The sequence below is a fragment of the Halichoerus grypus genome, chromosome X (genome assembly GCF_964656455.1).
Source record: "Halichoerus grypus chromosome X, mHalGry1.hap1.1, whole genome shotgun sequence".
Taxonomy (NCBI): domain Eukaryota; kingdom Metazoa; phylum Chordata; class Mammalia; order Carnivora; family Phocidae; genus Halichoerus; species Halichoerus grypus.
In genome coordinates, this window is record NC_135727.1 from 116,818,290 (window position 1) to 116,841,217 (window position 22,928).

The 22,928-nt window shown below is 42.9% G+C and overlaps 2 protein-coding genes across 2 annotated transcripts in view; one reads left to right on the plus strand and one right to left on the minus strand.

Moving 5' to 3' along the window:
• The window catches only part of MAP3K15 (mitogen-activated protein kinase kinase kinase 15), a 121,127-nt gene extending 119,450 nt beyond the window's left edge, over positions 1 to 1,677 (plus strand). The window contains exons 27-29 of the mRNA XM_078064457.1: positions 104 to 213; positions 296 to 372; positions 866 to 1,677. Of these exons, the coding sequence (XP_077920583.1) occupies positions 104 to 213; positions 296 to 372; positions 866 to 965 (287 nt within the window). The 3' untranslated portion in view covers positions 966 to 1,677. The remainder of the gene's footprint in view (positions 1 to 103; positions 214 to 295; positions 373 to 865) is intronic.
• Positions 7 to 16,300, minus strand: PDHA1 (pyruvate dehydrogenase E1 subunit alpha 1). Its single transcript, XM_078064456.1, has 11 exons — positions 16,098 to 16,300; positions 10,757 to 10,816; positions 10,145 to 10,318; positions 9,265 to 9,391; positions 8,486 to 8,577; positions 7,286 to 7,378; positions 6,324 to 6,479; positions 6,071 to 6,142; positions 4,059 to 4,126; positions 2,574 to 2,682; positions 7 to 2,253 (listed from the first exon to the last, which is right to left on the minus strand). The coding sequence occupies exons 1-11, from the start codon at positions 16,152 to 16,154 to the stop codon at positions 2,089 to 2,091; spliced, it is 1,173 nt and encodes a 390-aa protein (XP_077920582.1). The 5' UTR covers positions 16,155 to 16,300; the 3' UTR covers positions 7 to 2,088.
• Positions 16,301 to 22,928: the final 6,628 nt, after the last annotated feature.

Below are 22,928 nucleotides of genomic sequence, written 5' to 3' on the forward strand. Positions count from 1 at the left end.
TCACACTTACGTTTTAATAGTTTATTTCATCCAACCTGTTACTTTTGAAGAGTTTTACTGTTAAACATTAATATACAACAAAACAAATTTCTCATCATTGCAGATACTACAGAGAACCCAGCATCCCCTCCTGGGTCTCAGGGGCAAAAAACTGATCAAAAGCTCATAGACTGGTTACAACTGCAAGGAGCAGATGCAAGTACAATAGAAAAGGTAAATTTGTGACAAAAAACACACATTCCTATGTTATTATTACAAAGCAGCTTAGCTCTTCTGTATTTGATATTTGTTTCAGATTGTTGAAGAGGGCTATACCCTTTCTGATATTCTTAATGACATCACTAAGGAAGATCTAAGACACCTTAGACTACGGTAAGAATGGCTTCAAAACATTGTAATAGAAAAAAACATTGTAATAGAAAATGACTTTTTTCCTGTGATTGTGCTTCTAAATCAGTAGAAAACAAAGTGGTGGTCACTTTCCCCCTTCATTGAAATTAATTTTCTTATCTGTGGCTTAGTCAGAAAACCAACTACCCAACTTCCCCTCTAACTCTGGAGTTTTCTTCCGATAAAGTTGGGTACCAAAGGGACGAGAAACCTCAGAGCTCCCCACCGCCCCCCAGCAGTCCTCTGCCCTCCGGACTCTCTCCAGCCCTTCTTTCCTCAGCCTGCCCTGCACACATGCCCTACTGGAGCCCAAATACAAGGGGACAGAGCTCTATTTAAGTTAAGAACTGCATTTTGGCAGTCTAGACAAGTGTAGCTTTTGACATAAGGGCTCCTAAAGAAGTAAGTATTTAGTGGTGCAGCTTTGAAATTCTCTTTTCTTACGATTCTTTAAAGATTCTTGATTGTTTCCTAGTGGTGGTCTCCTCTGCAGGCTCTGGACAGCAGTCTCCCAATACCGAAGAAGGGCTCAGGGGTCCCCGGCCTCCCAAGATGAGGCTGAACCAGTCGGCTAGGCCAGGGGACAGAGGGAGCCAAGAGCTGACATCTTTGTTAAAACTTCTGTTAACACAAATTCCACTGAGTTGACACAAGGAAGACCGCATTATTTAAGAAACTGAAGTTTTAAAGAATTACTGAAATGGGATGGGTTTTGTTTTTTTTTTAAACCTGTTACTTATCAACATGTTTTAAAGGTGAGTAGAACTTTATGTACTGTGAGAACAGTGACTGAACTCTAATTTTGACATCCCAGGATACTGTGGAATTCTTTAAAACGAATTTCAATGTTGCTTCAATGGAAAACTCAGTACACCCATGAAACAGGTGTTTAAAGTAACAGGGTGGGCTGGGCATCACTGTTTTAGACCATAGATTACTATAAACTGGCATTGTACTTAAAATTGATAAGAATATGCCTTGTATTTAATGTTTGATATGAGTGTAAATAGAAAACTATTAAGAAAATAGCTTTGTATTTAATGTATAAATGAAGAAAACTAAGTTATTTGGCCTTTGAAATGATTATGAAGTGGTCTTATTTAAAAATGGCATTGTTGGGGCACCCAGCTGGCTCAGTCAGTGGAGTGTGCGACTCTTGATCTCAGGATCATGAGTTCGAGCCCCACGTTGGGTGTAGAGATTACTTAAAATATTTAAAAAAATAAAAATGGAATTGTCCTTCTACCCCCTGCCTGGAGATAATAAATATTGTGTTTTATTGAGAAATGACGGTCACTGTGACGAGGCTTCAGCCCCCACGCTGATGAGGGTGTGCATGCAGTGTTCACTGTTTGGTGAGGTGCATGGGCCCTTGCAAGGGTCAAGGGAATGCTCACACTCCCCTCAAAGGTAGGAATGGCTTTTGATTTAGTTGTGTACTATTTAGCAAATACTGTTCAGTTATTAAAAGAAACAGAACCATTTTGAGGAAATAATTTGAAATCTAAAATAATCTTCTATAATATTCACACTAAGTATACTTAAGTGTGCAGTAACATCTTTTAATGCAACACTGTACAAAACACATGCACTTACTATCTTAGCCTACATTCTTTTTATGGGGTTTTCTTAACAAAGTTGAGAACAGAGTCCCTTACAGCTGGAGTCCAACAGCACACCATCACGTGCGATCTCCTATTAACTGATGGACTTAAACTTGATCCACTGATTTGCACCCCGAACTTCAAAAGGCGGATCACTGCTGTAAATGTGATAGCCTAGTTCTTCCAAAGGCGGTTCAGGATCAGCAGTGGCAAACTGGGCAGCATCCTCAATTTCTTTCCTCACTTCAACATCAATTTCCTAAAAATCAGATTACAGTTCAAGAGGTTTTTGAATAAACAGCAGCTTAGAATGCCATCTAGTTCTACTCGGAACATGTTGCCAGTATGTTTGAAGAGGTGTTTAAATGGCAGTGATCACAGGAATATTTTGGAGTACCAGTGATGAATACCTAAAGTCTATTTTTAGGAACACAGAATTGTGCTACTGGGTTGCAAGACTAAGCAAACAGGACTGCTTCATAGTGTCCTATGACACTACAATCCATCCTTTCCCACTGACCGAGGTAGCTCCCCCAGGAGCGGCAGCTCTCTGGGTGCAGAAACACCGGTTGAGCCTACCTTTAATTCTTCAACACTGGCCAGATTGCTGTTCACCATTCTATCCTTGAGAAGCATAATAGGGTCACTCTTACTTCTTACTTCCTGAATCTCTTCTCGTGTACGGTAACTAGAAGGAGGCAAACAAGTAGGTCAGAACAGTTTTCAGAGCTGTCGCTGGGGACATGGTGACATTATCCTCTCAAAATACAAGAATGCTGCCTCTCACATTCTAGGATCTTTCATAGAAAACTCTGCCCTGGCAATTCCTCTGCCTTCTCAGGCATTCCGACAACAGAGGCCAAGCTTTTATTTGCTTCTTTGATTCAGATGTAGGCTATAAAGAAAGTGGTAGAGCCGCTTTATGTGCCATTTTAGGTGGGTGGTGAGAACTGTAGACTGGAAGGTGGCAGAATGCCAAGCAGGAAGTAAGTTTAGGAGCCCAAACAGTAGGTTTTCCCCTTCCTGATCCTAGAATACAACTGACCCTTGAACAACGTGGAGCTTAAGAGCACCAACCCCCCATAAACAGTTGAAAATCTGCCAATTTTGACTCCTGAAAAACAAGTCTTAATAAACAGATATTTTGTGTTACATGCCTTATATGCTGTATTAACATAAGCCAGAAGTGTTACAGCCAGAGAAAATACAGAATAGTACTGTTTTATTGAAAAAGAAAATCCCTGTGTAAAGTGGACCCAGGCTGTTCAAACCTGTGTCGTTCAAGGGTCAACTGTACATCCTTGTCCTACATCTTTGAAACCTGTTATCATTTCAAGTAACATAAACGGGACGGGAGGGCTCTACTGTTGTTCTGAAAACACCAAGTGTATTTTTCCGTGTAAGTTGCTCTTTGTAACATTTTCCCTTCAAACTGCAATCTACTCCCAGGCTTGTTAGGGCTGGCTTACTCTGACTAAATCTACTTTGGGATGGCAGCATTACATGCCCAAGTTACCAAGGGGACTAGTAAAACTATCTTCCTAGTATAACCTACCGTGTTTTGACTGATCTATTTCAACATACTGGATGCCCCATGTTGCCGGGTGGCCTCCTCACTCCATACCAGCCAGGTTTTCAAATTCCAACTCTATATTGGGGTAATGCCTACAAAAGCTACATGCCCCTATATACTCCACACCATCGACCGGGTTTATGAAACAATTTCTCTCTGCAATTTTTTTTAAAGCAACTTCTACCCCCAACGTGAGACTTAAATTCACAAATCCCAGAGTCACATGCCCTACCCCGAGCCAGCCAGGTGCCCCATCTCTGCAATTTATTGCTGCTCATGCTAACATGAACATAGTACATATTATAAGGATTTTCAGAATGCTCCCAAGCAGAGAGTCAAATACCTACTCAACACCAACTAATTCACTGAATGAGGCCCACTGGTGTCTGGCTTCCAAAGCAAATGTCGAAATGCTTTGCTTTTTCATGTGAGTAGCACCATACGAAGCCCACCCACTTGGGACACCACTATCTGATTTCCCAAGACCATACCTGACGCCAGGGTCGCTCATGCTGTGTCCATGGTAACGGTAAGTCTGGAGCTCCATCAGTATGGGCCCCTAAAACAGAACCCAGTGGAGACTGAGACAGTGGGCACAGCATATCCTTTCAGAGTCAAAGATGTTCTCATCAGATTCTAAGTTGGCTGAGTTGTCAAGAATTTCCTATTAGCTAAAACCTATGTATTCCATGTTTCATCCTTCTCATTTAGAATCAAAAAGACATTCAACATGTTACAGAGCCCACTGATCTTAAATATTTCATCAGCATTGCCTTTGATAAATAATAATCCTATACAACAGCTGAGATTTAATGCAGAAAAACCTATTAGAAAGCAGGTATGACACCAAGGGAGGGGGTGGTTTTTATCTTCAGGGTCAGTAAAGCTAGCTTTCCCCCCCAGTTCACAGATGAAATGATCTACAAGCATTTGGATCCTTTTAAAAAGCTAGAGAAAAGAAGTACTACAAAATCTCACAGAATAAGCTTAAACGCAAACCTCTAGGTGTGCTGGAAAGTGCAGAAGGGCGGGCAGGTCAATCTCTACCTCAGCCCCACTTCATGCAGTTTCAGAGGGGCTGACACCCCATCCTCCCGCGCAGGTCTGGCTAGCATGTGACGAAGATGGTGGTCACTGACATCTGAGTAGCAGCCCTGTGACTCTGCTGGCCGGCCCAACCACCTCCAAGACCGCTTCCTCCTGCTACACTAGCCCCCTGCCAGAAGACAACTTTGAACACTGAGGCTCTGGAGAGGGGCGATCTAAGACCCCTGGACAGTTTGGTGCAGTAGTTGAGGGACGGGAGAGGCCCGGCTCTCAGTCCAAGCGCCTGGGGTCCAATGTGGGCTGTCCTGTACAGTAGCTACGTACCCTTAACCACTCTGTGCCTTAGGTTACTGTTTTACAGGTGAGGGACCTAACTCCAGGGTTGTGCTGATTAACACAGAAGTGCTTACTGCACCGCCTGACTGGCACACGTCAGCCCCTCACTAAGTGTCACCTATTTTTCTGTTCTATGCCGTCCAGGAGCTACTGGAAGACACAGTGGGTTGGGCTAAGAGGGTTTCTAGACTCTCCCCTAATTCCAAAATCAGGCTGTGAAAGTCAACACATACTATAGACCAGCGATCCTGTTTCCATGTAAGTTTGTACCCTGCATGTTCTTCCAGGAACTGGGGAAGAGGGGAATGATACCGCCCACGCCTGGACCTCTAGTCTTGGGAGTCCCAGTGTAGACTGCTGAGCTCACTGCCACCTCAGCCATACTCGATTTCATTCCTCTTTCCTCACAGGCAGCCCCTCTCCATCTCCCTCCCTGCTCCACCCCCATTCCCCATTTGCATCACTGCTAGCTGAATCCTACCGCACAGGGGATGTCACGGAAAGGTAAACCCTAGGGACATGCTTTCTGGGCTGTGAACACCAACTGAGGGAGAACACCATCCTTTCTACTAGCTCTGATGGCACCTAAGCCAACCTCACTGTTCCCTCTCCCTCTACTACTCTACCCGAAAGGTCAAGATTCTCAGGACTGAAACAGCAAGACTAAGATGACACACTTTAACCATAACACTTAACTTATGGAAGACAAGCTTACACTGAACACCTATTATCCAAGCAAAGTTCTGTACTAAGCATTGTGGGGGTCGCCCATCTGCTCACTCAAGGGGCTTATGATTAATGGGGAGGAGGGGTGGAGGTTGGAGGCACATAATTAATCAAACCACAAGGCAAAATGCTGAAGGGAGAGCTCAAAGGAAAGATTCACCCCAAATGGGGGCAACGTGGGATGGTTCCCAAGAGGTGAGCTACCAAGACCAGGGTATTTACAAAGGGACCCGATTCACTGGACTCTTCTTCTACCTCTTCTACCTTATACACCCCTCCTCAATTACCAGCCACCCCTGAAGAGCTACAGTAGACACATGGGAGGCATTCTTTTAACGTTAAGATAAATGTCAATAGATTATCTCTAGCCCAGAGGCCTAAAAAAAAGTCTTACCTTTCCAGATCTACAGTAAGCAGCTGCAAACCTTGTTGCCTCCCGGACACACAAGATATCCATTCCATCCACCTGTTCATACACAGAAAAGGGCAGAGCATAAATCAAACTGCGTCAAACCATTTTAATGTTACAGGACCCGTTCATGCGCTAAGAACAGAGAACTCTTCCATTTGTCTGAGATGGTCAAGGACCCACACAGAGGCATCAAACCGCAAAGGGGTAGCCCCAGCCTCATGCCAGGTGTCCTCACCCTCAGCCCAGGAATGAAGTCGCCTCTCTTGTAGTAATCAGTGCTGGCCGCTGCTCTCTCAACAGACGTTCCCATTCCATAGCGGTTATTCTCACAGATGAAAATACACGGCAATTTCCACAAAGCTGCCATGTTGTAAGCTTCAAATATCTGACCCTGGAAGTGTGTATAAAAAGTTCAAGTGGTATTATTTGGCTATTTTTCTCTAGATTTCTTCATCGTCCCCAAAAGCTGCTGCTCTCCCTGGCACGAAAGCTTTCAAAAAACATGAAAAGCTTCACCTTCCACAACGGAGCTTTTAAGGCAAAGGAGTGTGTGTGTTGGGGGATGGGGGAGGAAAAAACGACAAGCATCATCTCTTTTTGCAACCAAAGAAAGTGACAAACCAAAAACCACTCGTTTCAGTGGGGCCAAGGCAGTGGTATGTAATACATTAGGAAAAGATCAACATGTAAAACTTTGTGGCTACCTACTTTAATGCTTTACTGTAAATGCTATCGGGCCCACTGGATAACCAGAGTGAGCCAATGTCTGAGAATCAGCATCCAGAGCAGAGCCTCAGAGTGTTGTCCACGGACTGGTGAGGACTCCGAGCATGACAGGAAAAGTACAGAAAGAGCCAGGCTCAGAAACCATGAGAGGAGTCTGCACATTACAGGACTGATAGTATAAGAACTAGTTTGCCCTGGGTTAAGAAGTAAAAAGGTCCTTCACCCTCAGAGTGTTTGTGAAGCACTGAGGCAGAGGCGAGCTCTTCCACAGGAGGGCCTGTTTGAAGCACTCGTGCCACACGCCACAAAGTAAACCTGTAATGTGGCCGTAAAACCAAATTCCAGCCTGCCCTGAATGGCTACTTCAACTACTAAGCAACAGACGACTTCTCTACAAATGGAACTATGACTATTCAACACTTTGGAAATAAAACTGCAAAGGTTATTCAAAGTCAAGAGACACATACTCACCTGATTGGCAGCACCATCGCCATATAAAGTCAAACAGACCTCATCCTTTCCGTTATACTTACAGGCCAGAGCAATCCCTGCTCCCAGGGGCACCTGACAGTGAGGACAACCAAGAAAGAACCACAGAAATCCAAGAGGAGAGATAATATTAATGCTCTGAATTTTAAGTCCTGGCCAGAATTTAAGACAGAAATTACACTATCACTACAAACTCCCTACCATGCCCCTACCCCCAATATTATAATCAAATTGGTAAAGCAACATGAATAATTTTTCTATTTCAACCATTAAACAGTAACACTTCTATAAAGATTCAACTACTCAAGAGCCAAAACATGAAACCTAGGTGTTTTTTTAACATACAGCAGCATCACATTACAAAGTAAGCCAAACAATCTAGTTATAATTTTATGCCGTTCTTCATTTTTCCTTTCAAATTTTTTTTTTTTTTAACTCTAGTTAACATATAGCGTTAATACTGGTTTCAGGAGGAGAATTTAGTGATTCATCACTTACATATCACACCCAGGCTGTTACTTCATTATTCACTAACTGATGAGAACAAAGAGAACTATATAACCACAAAAGCTCGAACGATTTCTAATGTGGCCCCTATGATCCTGATCACCTGCCTTTCCTCCTCAGATACCTGCATCCACAGTTTATAGCAGGAAGAGGAAGGGCTAAGTGGATGTCACAAAGCAATTAATGTACTTAAACGAAAAGGTGAAGGTATAAGCTGCTGCTGGGGGCTCTTGCTTACTTATAAAACATAACAAAACCTAAAAGGAAGAATTCTAAATCATTGTCCAAATCTAACTATTTATTAACTGATCAAATGGTAGGCTAGGAAGCAATAGGTCTTTTAAAGTACACCAAGCCGGGGCGCCTGGGTGGCTCAGTCGTTAAGCGTCTGCCTTTGGCTCAGGTCATGATCCCAGAGTCCTGGGATCGAGCCCCGCACTGGGCTCCCTGCTCAGCGGGAAGCCTGCTTCTCCCTCTCCCACTCCCCCTGCTTGTGTTCCCTCTCTCACTGTGTCTCTCTGTCAAATAAATAAATAAAATCTTTAAAAAATAATAATAAAGTACAAGCCCCCAAAGTACTAAAATACTTCAAGTTCTCCGGGGTATGAAATGTTAAGATATGGTCCAGGGCCAAATCTAGGAAAGCATGCAATCCTCATCCTCAGCGTGGATCACCTGAGCTCCAACGATGCCATTGCCCCCATAGAAGTTCTTGGCATACATATGCATCGATCCACCTTTTCCCTTAGCACAGCCTCCTCTTCGTCCTACAAATGGCAGCATGTGCACATACACATCAAAAACCAAATATACAAAAGAAAACCACACCCCAAGTGTTTACTTAGAGGCTCAACCACTAGAACTCACAGGTTAATTCTATTCTATAAGCACCCTTCCCTCTATGCAAATACATATTCCACCCGTATCTCCTGGTCCTTTAAATGAAGGTTAATCCAGTCCCATGTCCTTGAACTTTCCAGCTCTCTAACCACTGAGTTTCCTTTAGATGTTAGCATCATGGTACCCTGGACATTTTTTTTTGGCCAGTTACAAACATCTTCCAATTTCTCCTACACTGGTACGCTGAACAGTTCAAGAGTCAAGGGGGACAAAGGGAATATTAAAGATTCCTAGAATTTAAATTGCATACAATGAAATGCTCCTACTCTCAATTTACTTTCTATGATTGCTAATTTCTACTGGCGTGCTTGAGTGACAAACAGTATTCTGATTTTACGAAGCTAACATTTTTAAACTTTCACCTGAAGGGCCAGATGACCTCAAAAATGGTCAGTTTACTCAAAAGCACAACAGAGGTACCAAAGCACCAAAAGGGAGAGGTGCTTTTTTTTTAATACTCAAAAATGTTTTAATATTAAGTTGTAACAGCATCTTACTATGAAAAATCTGCACTTATTTCACTAATTCCCCGTTTTTGAGAATCAATAGCAAACCTGTAAGCTCTGCAAGAATTTCTCGGACAGAAAGTCCACGAGTAAAGGTAAAGCCATGAGCCCGATAGGCTGTGATAAGATGGTCTGTGGGATTTATGCCGGCCTCCAGGCCCACACAACAAGCTTCCTACATTAAAGAAAGAAGCAGTAATGAGTCAATACAATACACATTTCTAGATAAAATCCCCAGCCTATTATGAAAATTTGGCCTAGTAGAACGCTCAATAACCACAAGAGGAGCTCTATTTTTCATCGGAAACAGAACAGAGGGTAAAGTTCAAGCCAGAAGCTACAAACTGGAAATTCACAGATGTAGTTTCAAGCCAGTACAGTGATTTGGAAAAAAAATCCTGAACTAGATGTCAACATTAATACTGGGAGAATTTCATAGGAAAATAGACACTTCTGTTTTCTCTTGAGGAACCAAAAACAGGAAGCATTAACCTCAGATTTCCATATGGCACCAACTGGCTGGAACCAAGTGATGGTGTCCCCCGGTGGGCCGGGCCTGCCGACTCCAGTCCACTACCAGTCCCACCTTCTTCACTAATTTATTCCACCCAGCTGGTCCCCACAGGCATTTGAATTTGTAACCCTTGGCCTAAACCCACAAAACAAAACACAAAGTGAAAACCCTTTTGCCCACAAGTATAAGCACTACAGGTGATCACAAAGCCATCAAGGCGCAGGACACCAGCAACGGGAAGTGTGCGTGACTTCCTTAGCATGAGCTTTGTAGCAGGCCTCAGCATGCTCGTCTTTATTCTGACAGGCCGGCATCGAATCCTTTAGACGCATAAGGTGGGGTAAAAACCAATAACTACAAACCATACTTAAATTCCTACATCTAACATGGTTTTATTACAAAACCACCACTCACCTGACCATCACACAAGTGACAGAAACCACGAATAATTTTCTGTTTATACAGCTGATCTGCCTTTAACTCCATCCGGCGAACAGTCTGCATCATCCTATAGTACCTGAGCCCGTCCTCCCTGGTGAGCACTGTGGTGACAGGAGGGCCCTCTTCTAGCCGATGAAGATCGCACTTCTGAAATGGAATCAGACAGTTAACTTCCAGTTACTACAATATAAACGCTGACAACCCACTGTAAGATCTGTTATCTTATTGCAATATTATTTAACTCAAAAACCAGCAGAGGAGCACATAAGAGATGCCACATATTGCTTCTGACTCCTTAAATCATAAAGCTCACTGTGCAAGAGGATCGAGTTTTAGAGGAAAGAAATCTAAGATGACTTTCACCAAAAATCCATGGAAGTCAAATGAGTTATAGGTTGAAAGACAAACTTTCAAAGAAACGTTGTAAGAAACTTTTTAAAGATTTTATTTATTTGAGAGCAAGCGAGTGAGCACAAGCAGGAGGAGCAGGAGAGGGAGAAGCAGACTCCCCACTGAGCAGGGAGCCTGATGCGGGGCTTGCGTACCTGTGGAAAAATTACTAACACAAAGCAAAACACTTCTTACCTTAATTTCAAATGTAGCATCATTTGCAAAATTACGGGAGGCCACGAGCACTCTGCTTGCCTTGAAAGACCAAAATATACAAATATATCAGTACTTTTTATTGTATTTTTGAAAGTCATTATTATTATTAATCAGTTATCAGGATGCCGTCCTGGAATTTTCATAAGCCCCAACATATTCACGGGTGTATCCTCCATTTTCTTTACTGTGTTGGGATCTTGCCTTCAAAATGAATCCATGCTCTGGCCAATGAAACATGATCATACCCACTTCTGAAGGGTAACAGCAGAAAGAGAAAGGAGACAAAAATCAAACCCATCCACATGGCCATTCTGTTTCCAAAGAAATTACAGTGAAAATAGAATGAAGTTAATGGCCAAACTGAAGAGACTAGATAACCTGTGGGCTTTATTTCTGCTATCTGCAGTCATAACCAGACATTGAACAAGCCAAAGCTTTACTTTCATTATTATTCTTCATATAAAACTATGATCCAATTCCTATTTCAGGCCAACCACTATTCTATGAAATGGCTCCATAAGAAACATATTTTAAACTACTAAAAGTATGAGATACAAGCCTCAGAAGGGAGAAATGTTCTCTGCAACCAGCGTTCCCTTCTTGCTGTTTGGGCGGCTGTTACTGCTTGGGTGGTAAAAAGCGGGGGAAATGTTTCCTTTCCACTTTTTCGATTGAACATACCTGCTCACAACGGAAGTACTCTATGTGATGGCTAAGGTCCAGATTAGACCACAAAGATTTACCAATTACTATTACTGTATTATTTTAGCCACATTCTGCCACGTTTTCAAACACTGATATGTAAATTGACATGACTTCTTTTCATGGAGACTTGAAGCATATTCTTCAGATCCCACAAAAAGTACTTTTGATGTATTCCTACAGTGTATTATTACCTTACCGTCCAACTTCTAGCACTGGACTTGATCCTGGTGAGAAGGGTTAAAGTTGACCTGCTAAGCGCCCCTCCAAGTGTACAAAAACCTATTATCTACTTCTCTTCACCCATCAGCATACCATTATCTGATAAAGCCAACAAGACAATGACCCTGCTGTAGGAAAAATGCTTAAAGACTAGAAATAAATGCTTAAGTTAGAGGCAGAGGGAATCCATTAGTATACCTAAGAATATGTGAAGAAAACTGAGGAATTTGGAAAGAAGTAAAGCTAAGCAGGGTGAGGTGACAAACTAAAGGCGATGTTTGGCAATCATGAAACAGACCAGTTATTTTTGCCAGTTAACAAATTACATTGTGGGGCCAGAAATTTTTCTTGTAATGCAAAATAAATGTCCAGATACAGCTACAAAAACTGTAGTTTTCAGAAATATTTAAAACTAGAGACCTTGTTGGGGTGCCTGGGTGGCTCAGTCGTTAGGCGTCTGCCTTCGGCTCAGGTCGTGATCCCAGGGTCCAGGGATCGAGCCCCGCATCGGGCTCCCTGCTCGGCGGGAAGCCTGCTTCTCCCTCTCCCACTCCCCATGCTGTGTTCCCTCTCTCGCTCTCTGTCAAATAAATAAAATCTTAAAAAAAAAAAAAAAGGCGATTCCTTCTCCCTCTGCCCCTCCCCCGATCACATGTGCGCTCTCTCCCTCTCAAATAAATCAATCTTTAAAACAAAAAACAAAAAACGAGACCTTGTTGAAACACTAAAATCATACACCTGAAACTAATATTACACTGTGTCAACTAACTGGAATTCAAGTAAAAACTTAATAAATAAAACTAGAGACCAAACCAGCTAGTAACCAACCATAACCGAGAAGAGGTAAATTTCTTTCTCCATCTTAAAGTTGAAACCAAGAATGACGGACAATTCTATATAATAAAGAGCAGGAAGGCAAGGTCAAAGACTACGACTGCCGGAAAGCTACTCATATCCTTTCTCCCTGTTTCATCACTATCCATCTCAAAAATAAGAGAAATCACTCATATAATGGGTAAAAGGAGCTGAGTTAAGAAGCTAAAAGTCCTATCAGAAGTATGAGTGTATCATAATTTATAACTGTTGAGGCTGTTGAAAAAATTACCTTTCATTTTCTCTAGAGAGCCCTAAAAAGCTTCTCTATTAAATAGGATTCCTCTTTGAGAGACCATGGACGAACCCATTTACATTTTGAAAAATAAAAACTTTTACATTCCTAAATACATGGGAACCATTCAAGTCAAAGAGGGAAAATAGTTCAAAAATTCCAAATTCTACCAGTGTAAATTAAAAATCTTCCCTATTACTTAAAAAGCCAAAAGTATACTGGTAGTGAAATTCTCAAAGGATCATAACGGAAATACAAACAATAACAATTTTAAATGCAATTTCATCTGTGAAATAACTCTGAAAACACTCAACCTCATTCAAAGATGAAATCACAGGTACTTAAGCAACTTAAGTTACACTGGGCCTTCTGCTTTCATTTTAGAAACTGTCATTTTGTAGGAGGTGCATCCAATTTCTAAAGGTTTTGGTGGGATGGCTGAAGGGTGGCAAACCAAGGGAGAAAAGAGGGAGACAATGTCCCAAGTCTTCTACCTAGGCCGGCCCCTAGTAACCCCTGAGAAGTGAACACTGTAAATTACAGCAACATTTTCCCTTAGGTTCTCGAAGATATTAAATACTACACCTACTTTATACAATGAGTTTGTTAAAAGACAAATTCCTTAAACCTATTTGTATCACCTATGCTTAGAAAGTGGTTGTTTCTGTCTTGATGGTATTAACATCTGATGTGCTTACTTAATTTTTAAAGACACTTTTGCAAATCAAAGTGTCAAGCCCACAATCACTGGGAACCTGGCAAGCTATGGAGTATGAAACTTGTCCAGTTCCTGACAGTTTCAAGTGTGTTTTCCTTTATCTGACAATGATCTTTTTTTAACATTAAGAAGTACAGGTTCAAAAAAGAAAGTACAGGTCTCTGATGATTCTAAAACAAACACTTTGAACACTCTAGCCAGTGTTAACACAACTGAAACCTGATAAATAAGCACACTAGACCCAAGAGCCTAAAGTGCGCTGAGCACTCTGGGGACATCTCATCAATAATTACAGGTTATGGAAACACTGATTACCTGATTTGCTCTGTTACAAGGACGGGGAGATATTAAACAGGGTTTTGGCCCACAGACACACATAATCTACAGTTAATACATAATTCTTCAAAATATTTTTCTGTGTCTTACTATAATTAATGCCACATATGCAAGCAACAGGAAAAATAAGCAAAATAGCCAAAAAAGAGGGCCGGCTCAAAGTAAGGAGCGCTAGCTCTTTCACTGTCTCTAATTCTTATTTTTTAAAAAGTAATTAAATAAATGTTATACACAGGAATCCATTTCCGTTGTAATAATCTTTTCTCTCAATAACAATTTTTGACTAAATGAAGTTATATTCCACTCTGGTTTTATCCAGTTAACAAATTACTGTAACTCAAAATTCATTTCTATTTGATTTGGGCGGTATTATGTCATTTTTGAAGAGGCCAAAGTTTTATTGAGATGAAGTGCAATTTGCATTCCATGCCAACGCACTGCTGGAAGAATGGAAAACACAAGCAGGAGTATTCTGGGCAGCCGAGCAAATGAGCCTCATATTAAGTAATGACTTCTCTCTGTTCCTAGGGACACAGAGGTGACAGTAATTTGAAAATGCACACAGCAGTTTTCTTACTGCAGAACACCACCAATTCTATCAAAGGTTTTCTTTTCTACTGCAGGCCTTTAAATTTAACATGATACAGAACTAAGACCCTCAAAGTTGAAAACATGTTTCCATTACTTACATTTAACTGCAGTTGAAAACATGTTTCCATTACTTACATTTACCTTCTACTGCAGGCCTTTAAATTTAACATGATACAGAACAAAGACCCTCAAAGTTGAAAACATGTTTCCATTACTTACATTTAACTGCAGTTGAAAACATGTTTCCATTACTTACATTTACCTTCTACTGCAGGCCTTTAAATTTAACATGATACAGAACTAAGACCCTCAAAGTTGAAAACATGTTTCCATTACTTACATTCAACTAAAAAGCGAAGATGTGGAGATTAAATAGCCTAGTGCCCGGCACACATTAAGAGCTCAAGAAATGTTGGATATATCATGTGATATACAGAAATAAAATGGAAACGGGCTTATCCTTCAGGTGGATCTAATTGCAATTAAATGCTAGTAACTGATGAACCAAATTGTTTTGTAGTTATTTCAAAGAGATTCCCAGAAGAGTATACTTCCTTTCAATGATCTCTGCCCATACTAGGCAGAACGGCCCCCAAATCCTGGGAGTTACTAGAACTTGAACTGCAAGTCAAGCCGGGCTGCAGTTGTACGCAGTAATACTACCTCCCCATACTTAGAGGTCAAAATGCTTGAAGGCCTTAGGCACATCTACAAGCTGGAGCCATCAATAGTGCCAACCTCTAACCCCACCCTCCCAAGCACCACTGCTGTTTTCTTCAGCTACTTTTACCCTAAGCGTGTGTGTTTAAGGGGGAGGGCGGTTTCCTCTGGGTTCTGCTTGACTGCTCTTGAAGTGACTGCCAAGAAAAACTCAACGTTGAGGAAAGGGGGGTAGTTTCTGGTGAGCATGACCCGGACTTAACCCTACAGAGCTGGGTGCAGGTGTTCCACAAATGTATACCCAACTGGGCACTGAAATAACATTTAACATACGTGTTAAAAGGTTAACATACGTGTTAAAAGGTTAACATACGTGTCACGCATTTAAGCTTCACGACAACCCCACGGGGTGAATACTCGTATTATCTCCTCTTTAGAGAGAAGGAAACCGAGCACGGGAGATTTAAAACAAAAACAAAAACTTGCCCAAGGTCTAGTAAATGGTGAGGCAGGTGTTTGAACCGGACCAGTCTCCGGATTTCACGCTTTTAAATATAGTACATGGCCTCTCAGCCAAGATGAATGAAATTAGAAAGATTTAAACTGAATGGGCAGGATCCACTGGAGACTCGGGGATGCCCAAGGCCCCCTTTTCTGTCCGCAGTAAAAGAACGGGCACGTCTGGAGCACACCTACTTTAGCCGGCGCCGGGAGCCGCGGCTAACCTCCCCGCGGACCTTGTAGAGCTCCCCTCCCCCCATTCGCTGCCGAAGGGCCCGGCAGCCGCTCGTCCCGGGGCCGGGAGCGGAGTGCCAGGAGCGAAGGCAAAACAAAAGACCCGCGGCTCTCGGGACGCTCCGCAGCGCCCTAGGCGGCGCCACACCGCGCGCCCCCAGACTCGGGCCGTCCTCTCGCGTCCTCCAGGATCGGGCCCCGCCTCGGCCCCGCTCGCGCCCTACCCCGGGCCGCCCACGCTGCCTCACCGGCTTCTGGGCGACGCCCGACAACACGCGAGAGACAGCGGCGAGCATTTTCCTCATGGATTGTCGGCAGTGGCAGTGGCGGCAGTGGCGGCGGCGGCAGCGACTCCCAACGACCCCAGCGGCGCGGCCCAGGAATCTCCAAGTCTCCTTCAGGCGCCCGGAGGGGACGCCACGCCTTAACCACAACACGATGCGAGGCAACGGAAAGACGTCATGCGCCGCGCCGGGCCGCAGGCCAACCAGGCGGGCTCCTAGGGTGTGCCCCGCCCACCAAAAAGGCCCGCGACCGCTCATTGGGTGTCGGAGCCAGAGATGGCGGGGGCTGGAGTCTCCTTCTGTCACCACGCCACGGAAGGGTGAGGATGCCGGGCGTTGAGTGCGTCGGCCTGGGAAAGTGGAGCCCCGCCTCCAGGGCCCCGCGGGAAAATGGCCTTTTCCTTAGGTTTAGCAACTCCGACTAGGCGCGCACGATCGTGCAGGTCACCTACCGTGCGCCCAGTCCTGCCGGTGCTGCACTTTTGCAGCCTTCGCTCAGTACACGGGATAATGAAGATTTACGGCATGGTCGGAGCCAAAAGACGGAACATCTGGTTTCTTTAAATGGTTCTGCTGACTTGTCTTAAAGAGATCATGTAACTGTTGTAAAATGCTGTCCTGTCTACTTGAGGTACGATCTAAAAATCGGTTCCCCAGGTAAATATTGAGAGATCAATGGAAAAAGCTTCTAGCTCTAGTTATTGGTTCACAAGCTCAACGTGAGTTAACAACAGCATAACACATCTGATAATAAAAACATACACAGGGGCGCCTGGATGACTCAGTCGTTAAGCGTCTGCCTTCGGCTCAGGTCATGACATGATCCCAGGACCCTGGGATAGAGACCGGCATCGGGCTCCCTGCTCAGCGGGAGGCCTGCTTCTCCCTCTCCCCCACTTGTGTTCCCTCTCTCGCTGTGTCTCTGTCAAATAAATAAATAAAATATTTTTAAAAAAAATAATAAAAGCATACACAAAGAAACACAAAAACAACTCTGGGCTCTATTGAGTGACTTGGTCAAAGGGCTGGTTGTGGGCTACTGGGATTGCACCTGGGGTACGGGGTTCAGATTTGGGCTCCCCATTTAAGGGGAATAGTGTCAAAAATGGGTGGAATCCAGGGGACTGGTCAGAATGGTGAGAGGCTGAAATTATAATTTGTGAAGAATGATTAAAAGAGTTCGGGAAAAAGCCAGACTAACTTGGAGTGGGCTAGGTTATGTTTTGTTAACATGACAAACATCAATCTCCACATTTCAGTCACTCCAAGAACTTGAAGTGATTCAAGTCACCTTGTTTACACTACAGGTCCCTCACAGCTTGGTTGGGGCTCTGCTCCATGTCATCTTCACTCTGGCACTCAGACTGATGGAATAGCCTCTATAGGAACTTACCATGGTAGAGGGCAAAGAGATCATTTAAACTGGCTCTCAAAGCTTCTACCCAGAAGAGACACATGTCACATCTTCTCAATTTCCATAAACCAGAGCTAGTCACCCAACCATATCTGAGTTCAGCAGGGTGAGGTATAATCCTCCAGTCAGGAGGAAACCCAGAAAATAGGATGAACAGTAAAACCACAGAGGATTGGATACATCATTACACATTTCCATGCCAGTCATGTTCCATGAGAAAGAGCTATTGTGTGCATCTGTGTGAATAAAAGGATTTCAGTTCAGTATAACAGTGAATTTCCTAACCATAAGAATTGTCTCATGAGAAGATTCCCTACCGGTGTCACCAAAAGTATTCAAAGCAAAAGTTCAAAGCATGACCAGATGCCAGAATGGCTAGAAGAAGGACTTTGACACTGGCAGGAGGCTCAGCTGAGAGACCTGGTTGATTCCTCCCACCTATATGACTAGGTAACTGTGAGAAGAGCACTCCTCAAAGGAGTGAGCAGGGCCATTAAAAGGTAGGGATGGAAGTGAGATGCTGCTGCTGATTGAATGGGAAGGGTGAAGAAAAAGAGAGGCAAAGGATCAGAGGTCAGATGCCCAGGTCACAAGTAGCAGCTGGCCTGGATGGTTTGGGACATGTTGGCCTGGAGGCAGTTGTAAATCTGGAACATATGGCTAGAAACAGGAATTTGGGAGTTATTTGCATCGGGGTGATGTTGATTTGTGTGTCCAAGAGCAATGTAGGACATATGGACATAAACAAAGTCATTCATTCATTTAACCCTATTTATTGAGCACTGATTGTGTGTTAGGTACTGCACTAGGCACCGGGGATATAGCAAGGAACAAGTAGAATAGAGGCTGTATCTCACAGAGCTTACAGTCTAATGGTAATTAACAAGTGCACATAAATATTAGATGAACACATAATACTAACAATAGATGGTGTGAAGAAAAACAGGGTGAGGGGATAGAGAATAAGGAGGAGGATCAGAAAGGCTCCTCTGAGAAGGGGACATGTGAGCAGAGACCTGAATGCAATCAGGAAGCAAACTATGCAAAAATCCCAAGGAGAGCTTTTCATACAGAGGGATCAACAAATACAAATGCCCTGAGGTGGAAATAAATTTTGTATATCAGAAGACTAGCAAAAAGACCAAGTGACTTTGGTGGCATAAAACAGGCAGAGGGCCCAAAGAAATGAAGTAGAAAAGAGAGAGACCAGAAAAGGAGGGCCCGAGTGGAATTTTTTGTTTTTCTTAGGAGGAAATGGAATTTTGTTTTGAGTGGGATAGGAAGCTATTGGAGGGATGGAAGCAGGGAAGTGGCCTTGATTTAATTTCCATTTCCACTGAACACTTAAGAACATTCTGGTTGCTTCTCAGAGTCCATAGTCTTCTCTGAGAAACAAAGGGTTTCTAGAGGGGAGGGGGGTGGGGGGATGGGTTAGCCTGGTGATGGGTATTAAAGAGGTCATGTACTGAATGGAGCACTGGGTGTTATGCACCAACAATGAATCATGGAACACTACATCAAAAACTAATGATGTAATGTATGGTGATTAACATAACATAATAAAAAAAAATAAAATAAAAAAATAAAATCTTAACAAAAATCAAATATAAAAAGATAAAAATAAATTTGTACATATGTCTGGCACCTTTTGAAATTTAAAGTTTTCCTAAAATTAATTTTTGACATTTAAATTTTCCTAAAAAATTTAAAATTTTCCCTAAAATTGAAAAAAAAAAAAAAAAGAACATTCTGGTTGCTGAATGGACATTTGATCATGTAGGAACAAGAGTTCCCTTAGTGCTTGTTCTTTGAGTTCTGGGTAGCTTCTGCTTCCTTTGGGGGAACTTGTAGTTGTAGACAGTAGCAGACTGGATCTAAGTTGTTCTTTCCTTCGTATTTGCAAGAAGCAGATCCTACATCCTCCGTGTGTCATTGCTACCCAAACACTATAAAGATTTAAGACGTAGGATTTTATAAGAATAATGAAGGGAAATGTGTATATCATTGTTTCTCCAAGTTTGGATCACTGTACAAGTCCAGATAGACTGACCAGGTTATGTTGCAGTAACACAGGAGTCTCAAGTATCAGTGGATTACTACAACAGAGGTTGATTTTTCACTCAGGGTCTATGTCCAACATGGATCATCCAGGGACTTTATCCATGATGTCACTCAAAAACCCAGGATGGATACTCTAATATTTCAATACATAACCGTCATGGTCAATGCAGCAGGAAAGGAGAGGGCGCCGAAGGGTCTCACGATGGCCCTTAAATACTTTGGCTGAGTATCCCCTGTCTCTAGAGATGGTGGCTCAGTGAACTCCTCTGCCATCCAGCCAGCAGCACTCTCTCCAACAAGGGGACTCCTCCTTGGGTGCTGTATTTCAGCCCTGGGGGCAGTGGCTGCTTTTCTATCTGCTATTCCTGTATCCTTTATATTTCTCTTTAGGTCTTCTCTCTCCTACTCCAACCCCCTATTATTTGAGCAATAAGATAAATAGCGGTAGTAGTGGATTGTAACCCATCGAAGAAAATAAATACCCATGAATCCATACAGACATAAATACATATTTAAATAAATAAGTAGGGGAGAAGAGGCAACTTTTCCTTAACAAGGTACTAATCACACAGGATAAAAGAGTAAATTCACAATGGAGAAACAGGTAATCCAATTTTTAATAAGTAGGATTTTTTTTTGCACTCTTTTTTTTTTTTTTGTCAGAAATTTCAAAGCTAGAGTTGGAAGTGACCTTGAGGGTGAGGGACACTTCAGGTGTTGTATGAGTGGTGACAGGCTAAGGTTGCAGTTCATAGTCATTGGCTATGGGCGATAATAATCTCATCTGTGCTAGAACATTAACAAAGGACTCTTGCCTCTGGGGGAGGAGAGGCCAAGGAGATGGAGAAATAATTATGAAAGGCAGGGACCTGAGGAAGAGAAAATCTTAAGAATAAAGAATAACATGTGTTAGGGAAGGTGTGGAGAAAAGGAGGCCCTCGTGCACTGTGGGTGGGGATAGAAATTGTTGTAGCTACCATGGAAGACAGTGAGGACTCAAATTAAAAATAGGACTACCCTATGATCCAGGATGCTACTTCTGGGCATCTATGTGAAGAAAAGGAAAACACTAACACCCCTATGTTCGCTGAGGCATTGTGCACAATAGCCATTTACGGAAACAACCTCAGTGTCCGTCGCTGGATGAGTGCAGGAAGGAGATGTGGTCTACAGGCAACATGGAAAATCATGCAGCCACCGGAAGAAGGAAATCGTGCCATTTGCGACGACATGGATGGACCTGGAGGGTATTATGCTAAGTGAAGTACGTCAGACAGCGAAAGACAAACACCATATGATCTCACTTACATGTGGAATTTAAATAAAGACAAAAACAAAAACAAAACCCAGGCTTATAGATACGGAGAACATAACGGTGATTGCCAGACGTAGATGTGGGAGGTGGGCGAAGTGGGTGAAGGGAGTCAAAAGGTACAAACTTTCAGTGAGTCCTGGGGTGTCGTGTACAGCATGGTGACTATAGTTAATAATGCTGTATTGTATATTTGAAAGTTGCCAAGAGAGTAGATCTCATCTTTAAAATGTTCATCACGCTGGAATGCCTGGGTGGCTCAGTCGGTTGAGCATCTGCCTTCGGCTGGGGTCTTGATCTCAGGGTGCTGGGATTGAGTCCCACATCGGGCTCTCTGCTCAGCGGGGAGCCTGCTTTTCCCTCTGCCTGCCGCTCCCCCTGCTTGTGCTCGCTCTCTCTCTCTGACAAATAAAATCTTTAAAAATAAATAAATAAATAAAATGCTCATCACAAGGGAAAAAAGGTACTGCGTGGTGCTGGCTGTTATCTAGACTTATTGTGCTGATCATTTCACAACATGTACAAATGTCAAATTGTTATGTTTTACCCCTGACACTAATATAATGTTATATGTTAATTATCTCAACTTAAACAAGAAAAAGAACGCTTTCATTTCCTAACTTACAGGAAAATAAACATTGACAGGCTCTATAAAAAAAGAGGAGGACTTCAGAGCTTGGGTGGAATGGGAGATGAGAGACACTTCCGTCTGTCTCCAGCACTCCTATCCACCAGGGCTCTCTGCTCTCTGGGTGAAGCCAGAGGATTGAGTGAAATATGCTTTTTGGTCTTTCCTTTGCAAAGTTTCCCCAAAAGTACTCAATCAAGCTGAACTTGAGGGTAAATCATGGTCCTTATGTGCCTTTGGCTTTCTTGGTGGGAGCTGCTTCCGCCCCCCCACACCAACCCCCACCCCCGCGAATGACTTAAAATAGAATGATCATATACCCAGGTGAAAAAAGTCAGTGAACGCTTGAGTGTGTTTGATGTGCTAGACCCCATGCTGGAGGAGGGATTATGGCTAGGGGCTATTTTGACTTTGGAACCATATAAATGTTTTATATAACCATAAAACAAAATGGAATAAAAATGGAAATGAGGAGCAACAAATGAATTTAACCATATACCTAGTTGCTAGAATAATTGCACAGAGAAGGCCTGGAGCTATTGAACAACACAGTATTAAAACCAGAATGAAAACATCTGCCAAAAAAAAAAATCTTAAATCTTAGATTTTCAGCATAAAAGAGACACAAATATAAAATCAAAGAGGTCAAAGCCTGGTGGGCCTGAATTTGAACTGGAAAGAGCAGTACAAACTCATGTCTATCTTCCCCTTAAAAGATAGGGGCGCCTGGGTGGCTCAGTCGTTAAGCGTCTGCCTTCGGCTCAGGTCATGATCCCGGTGTCCTGGGATCGAGCCCCGCATCGGGCTCCCTGCTCAGCGGGAAGCCTGCTTCTCCTTCTCCCACTCCCCCTGCTTGTGTTCCCTCTCTCGCTGTGTCTCTCTCTGTCAAATAAATAAATAAAAAATCTAAAAAAAAAAAAAAAGATATACATCCTAACTCTCTCCACTGGAAAGACCTAGAAGCAAAGAGCTGCCCAGTAGTAATTATTCCAAAAACTGCTAAAAGAATCCTTGTACAGACTGAATTTCACTGTAAACCAATAGTTGGTGAGGGAAAGATCTTTATGGGACAGTTTCTGCTAATAAATACAGAAGGAATCCTCGAGTTTTCTTTTTTTTTTTTTTTTTTTTTTTTAAAGATTTTATTTATTTATTTGAGACAGAGAGAATGAGAGAGAGAGAGAGAGCACATGAGAGGGGGGAGGGTCAGAGGGAGAAGCAGACTCCCTGCCGAGCAGGGAGCCCGATGCGGGACTCGATCCAGGGACTCCAGGATCATGACCTGAGCCGAAGGCAGTCGCTTAACCAACTGAGCCACCCAGGCGCCCCGGAATCCTCGAGTTTTCATATCCCAGGCATTAAATAATGGATCTAGCCACC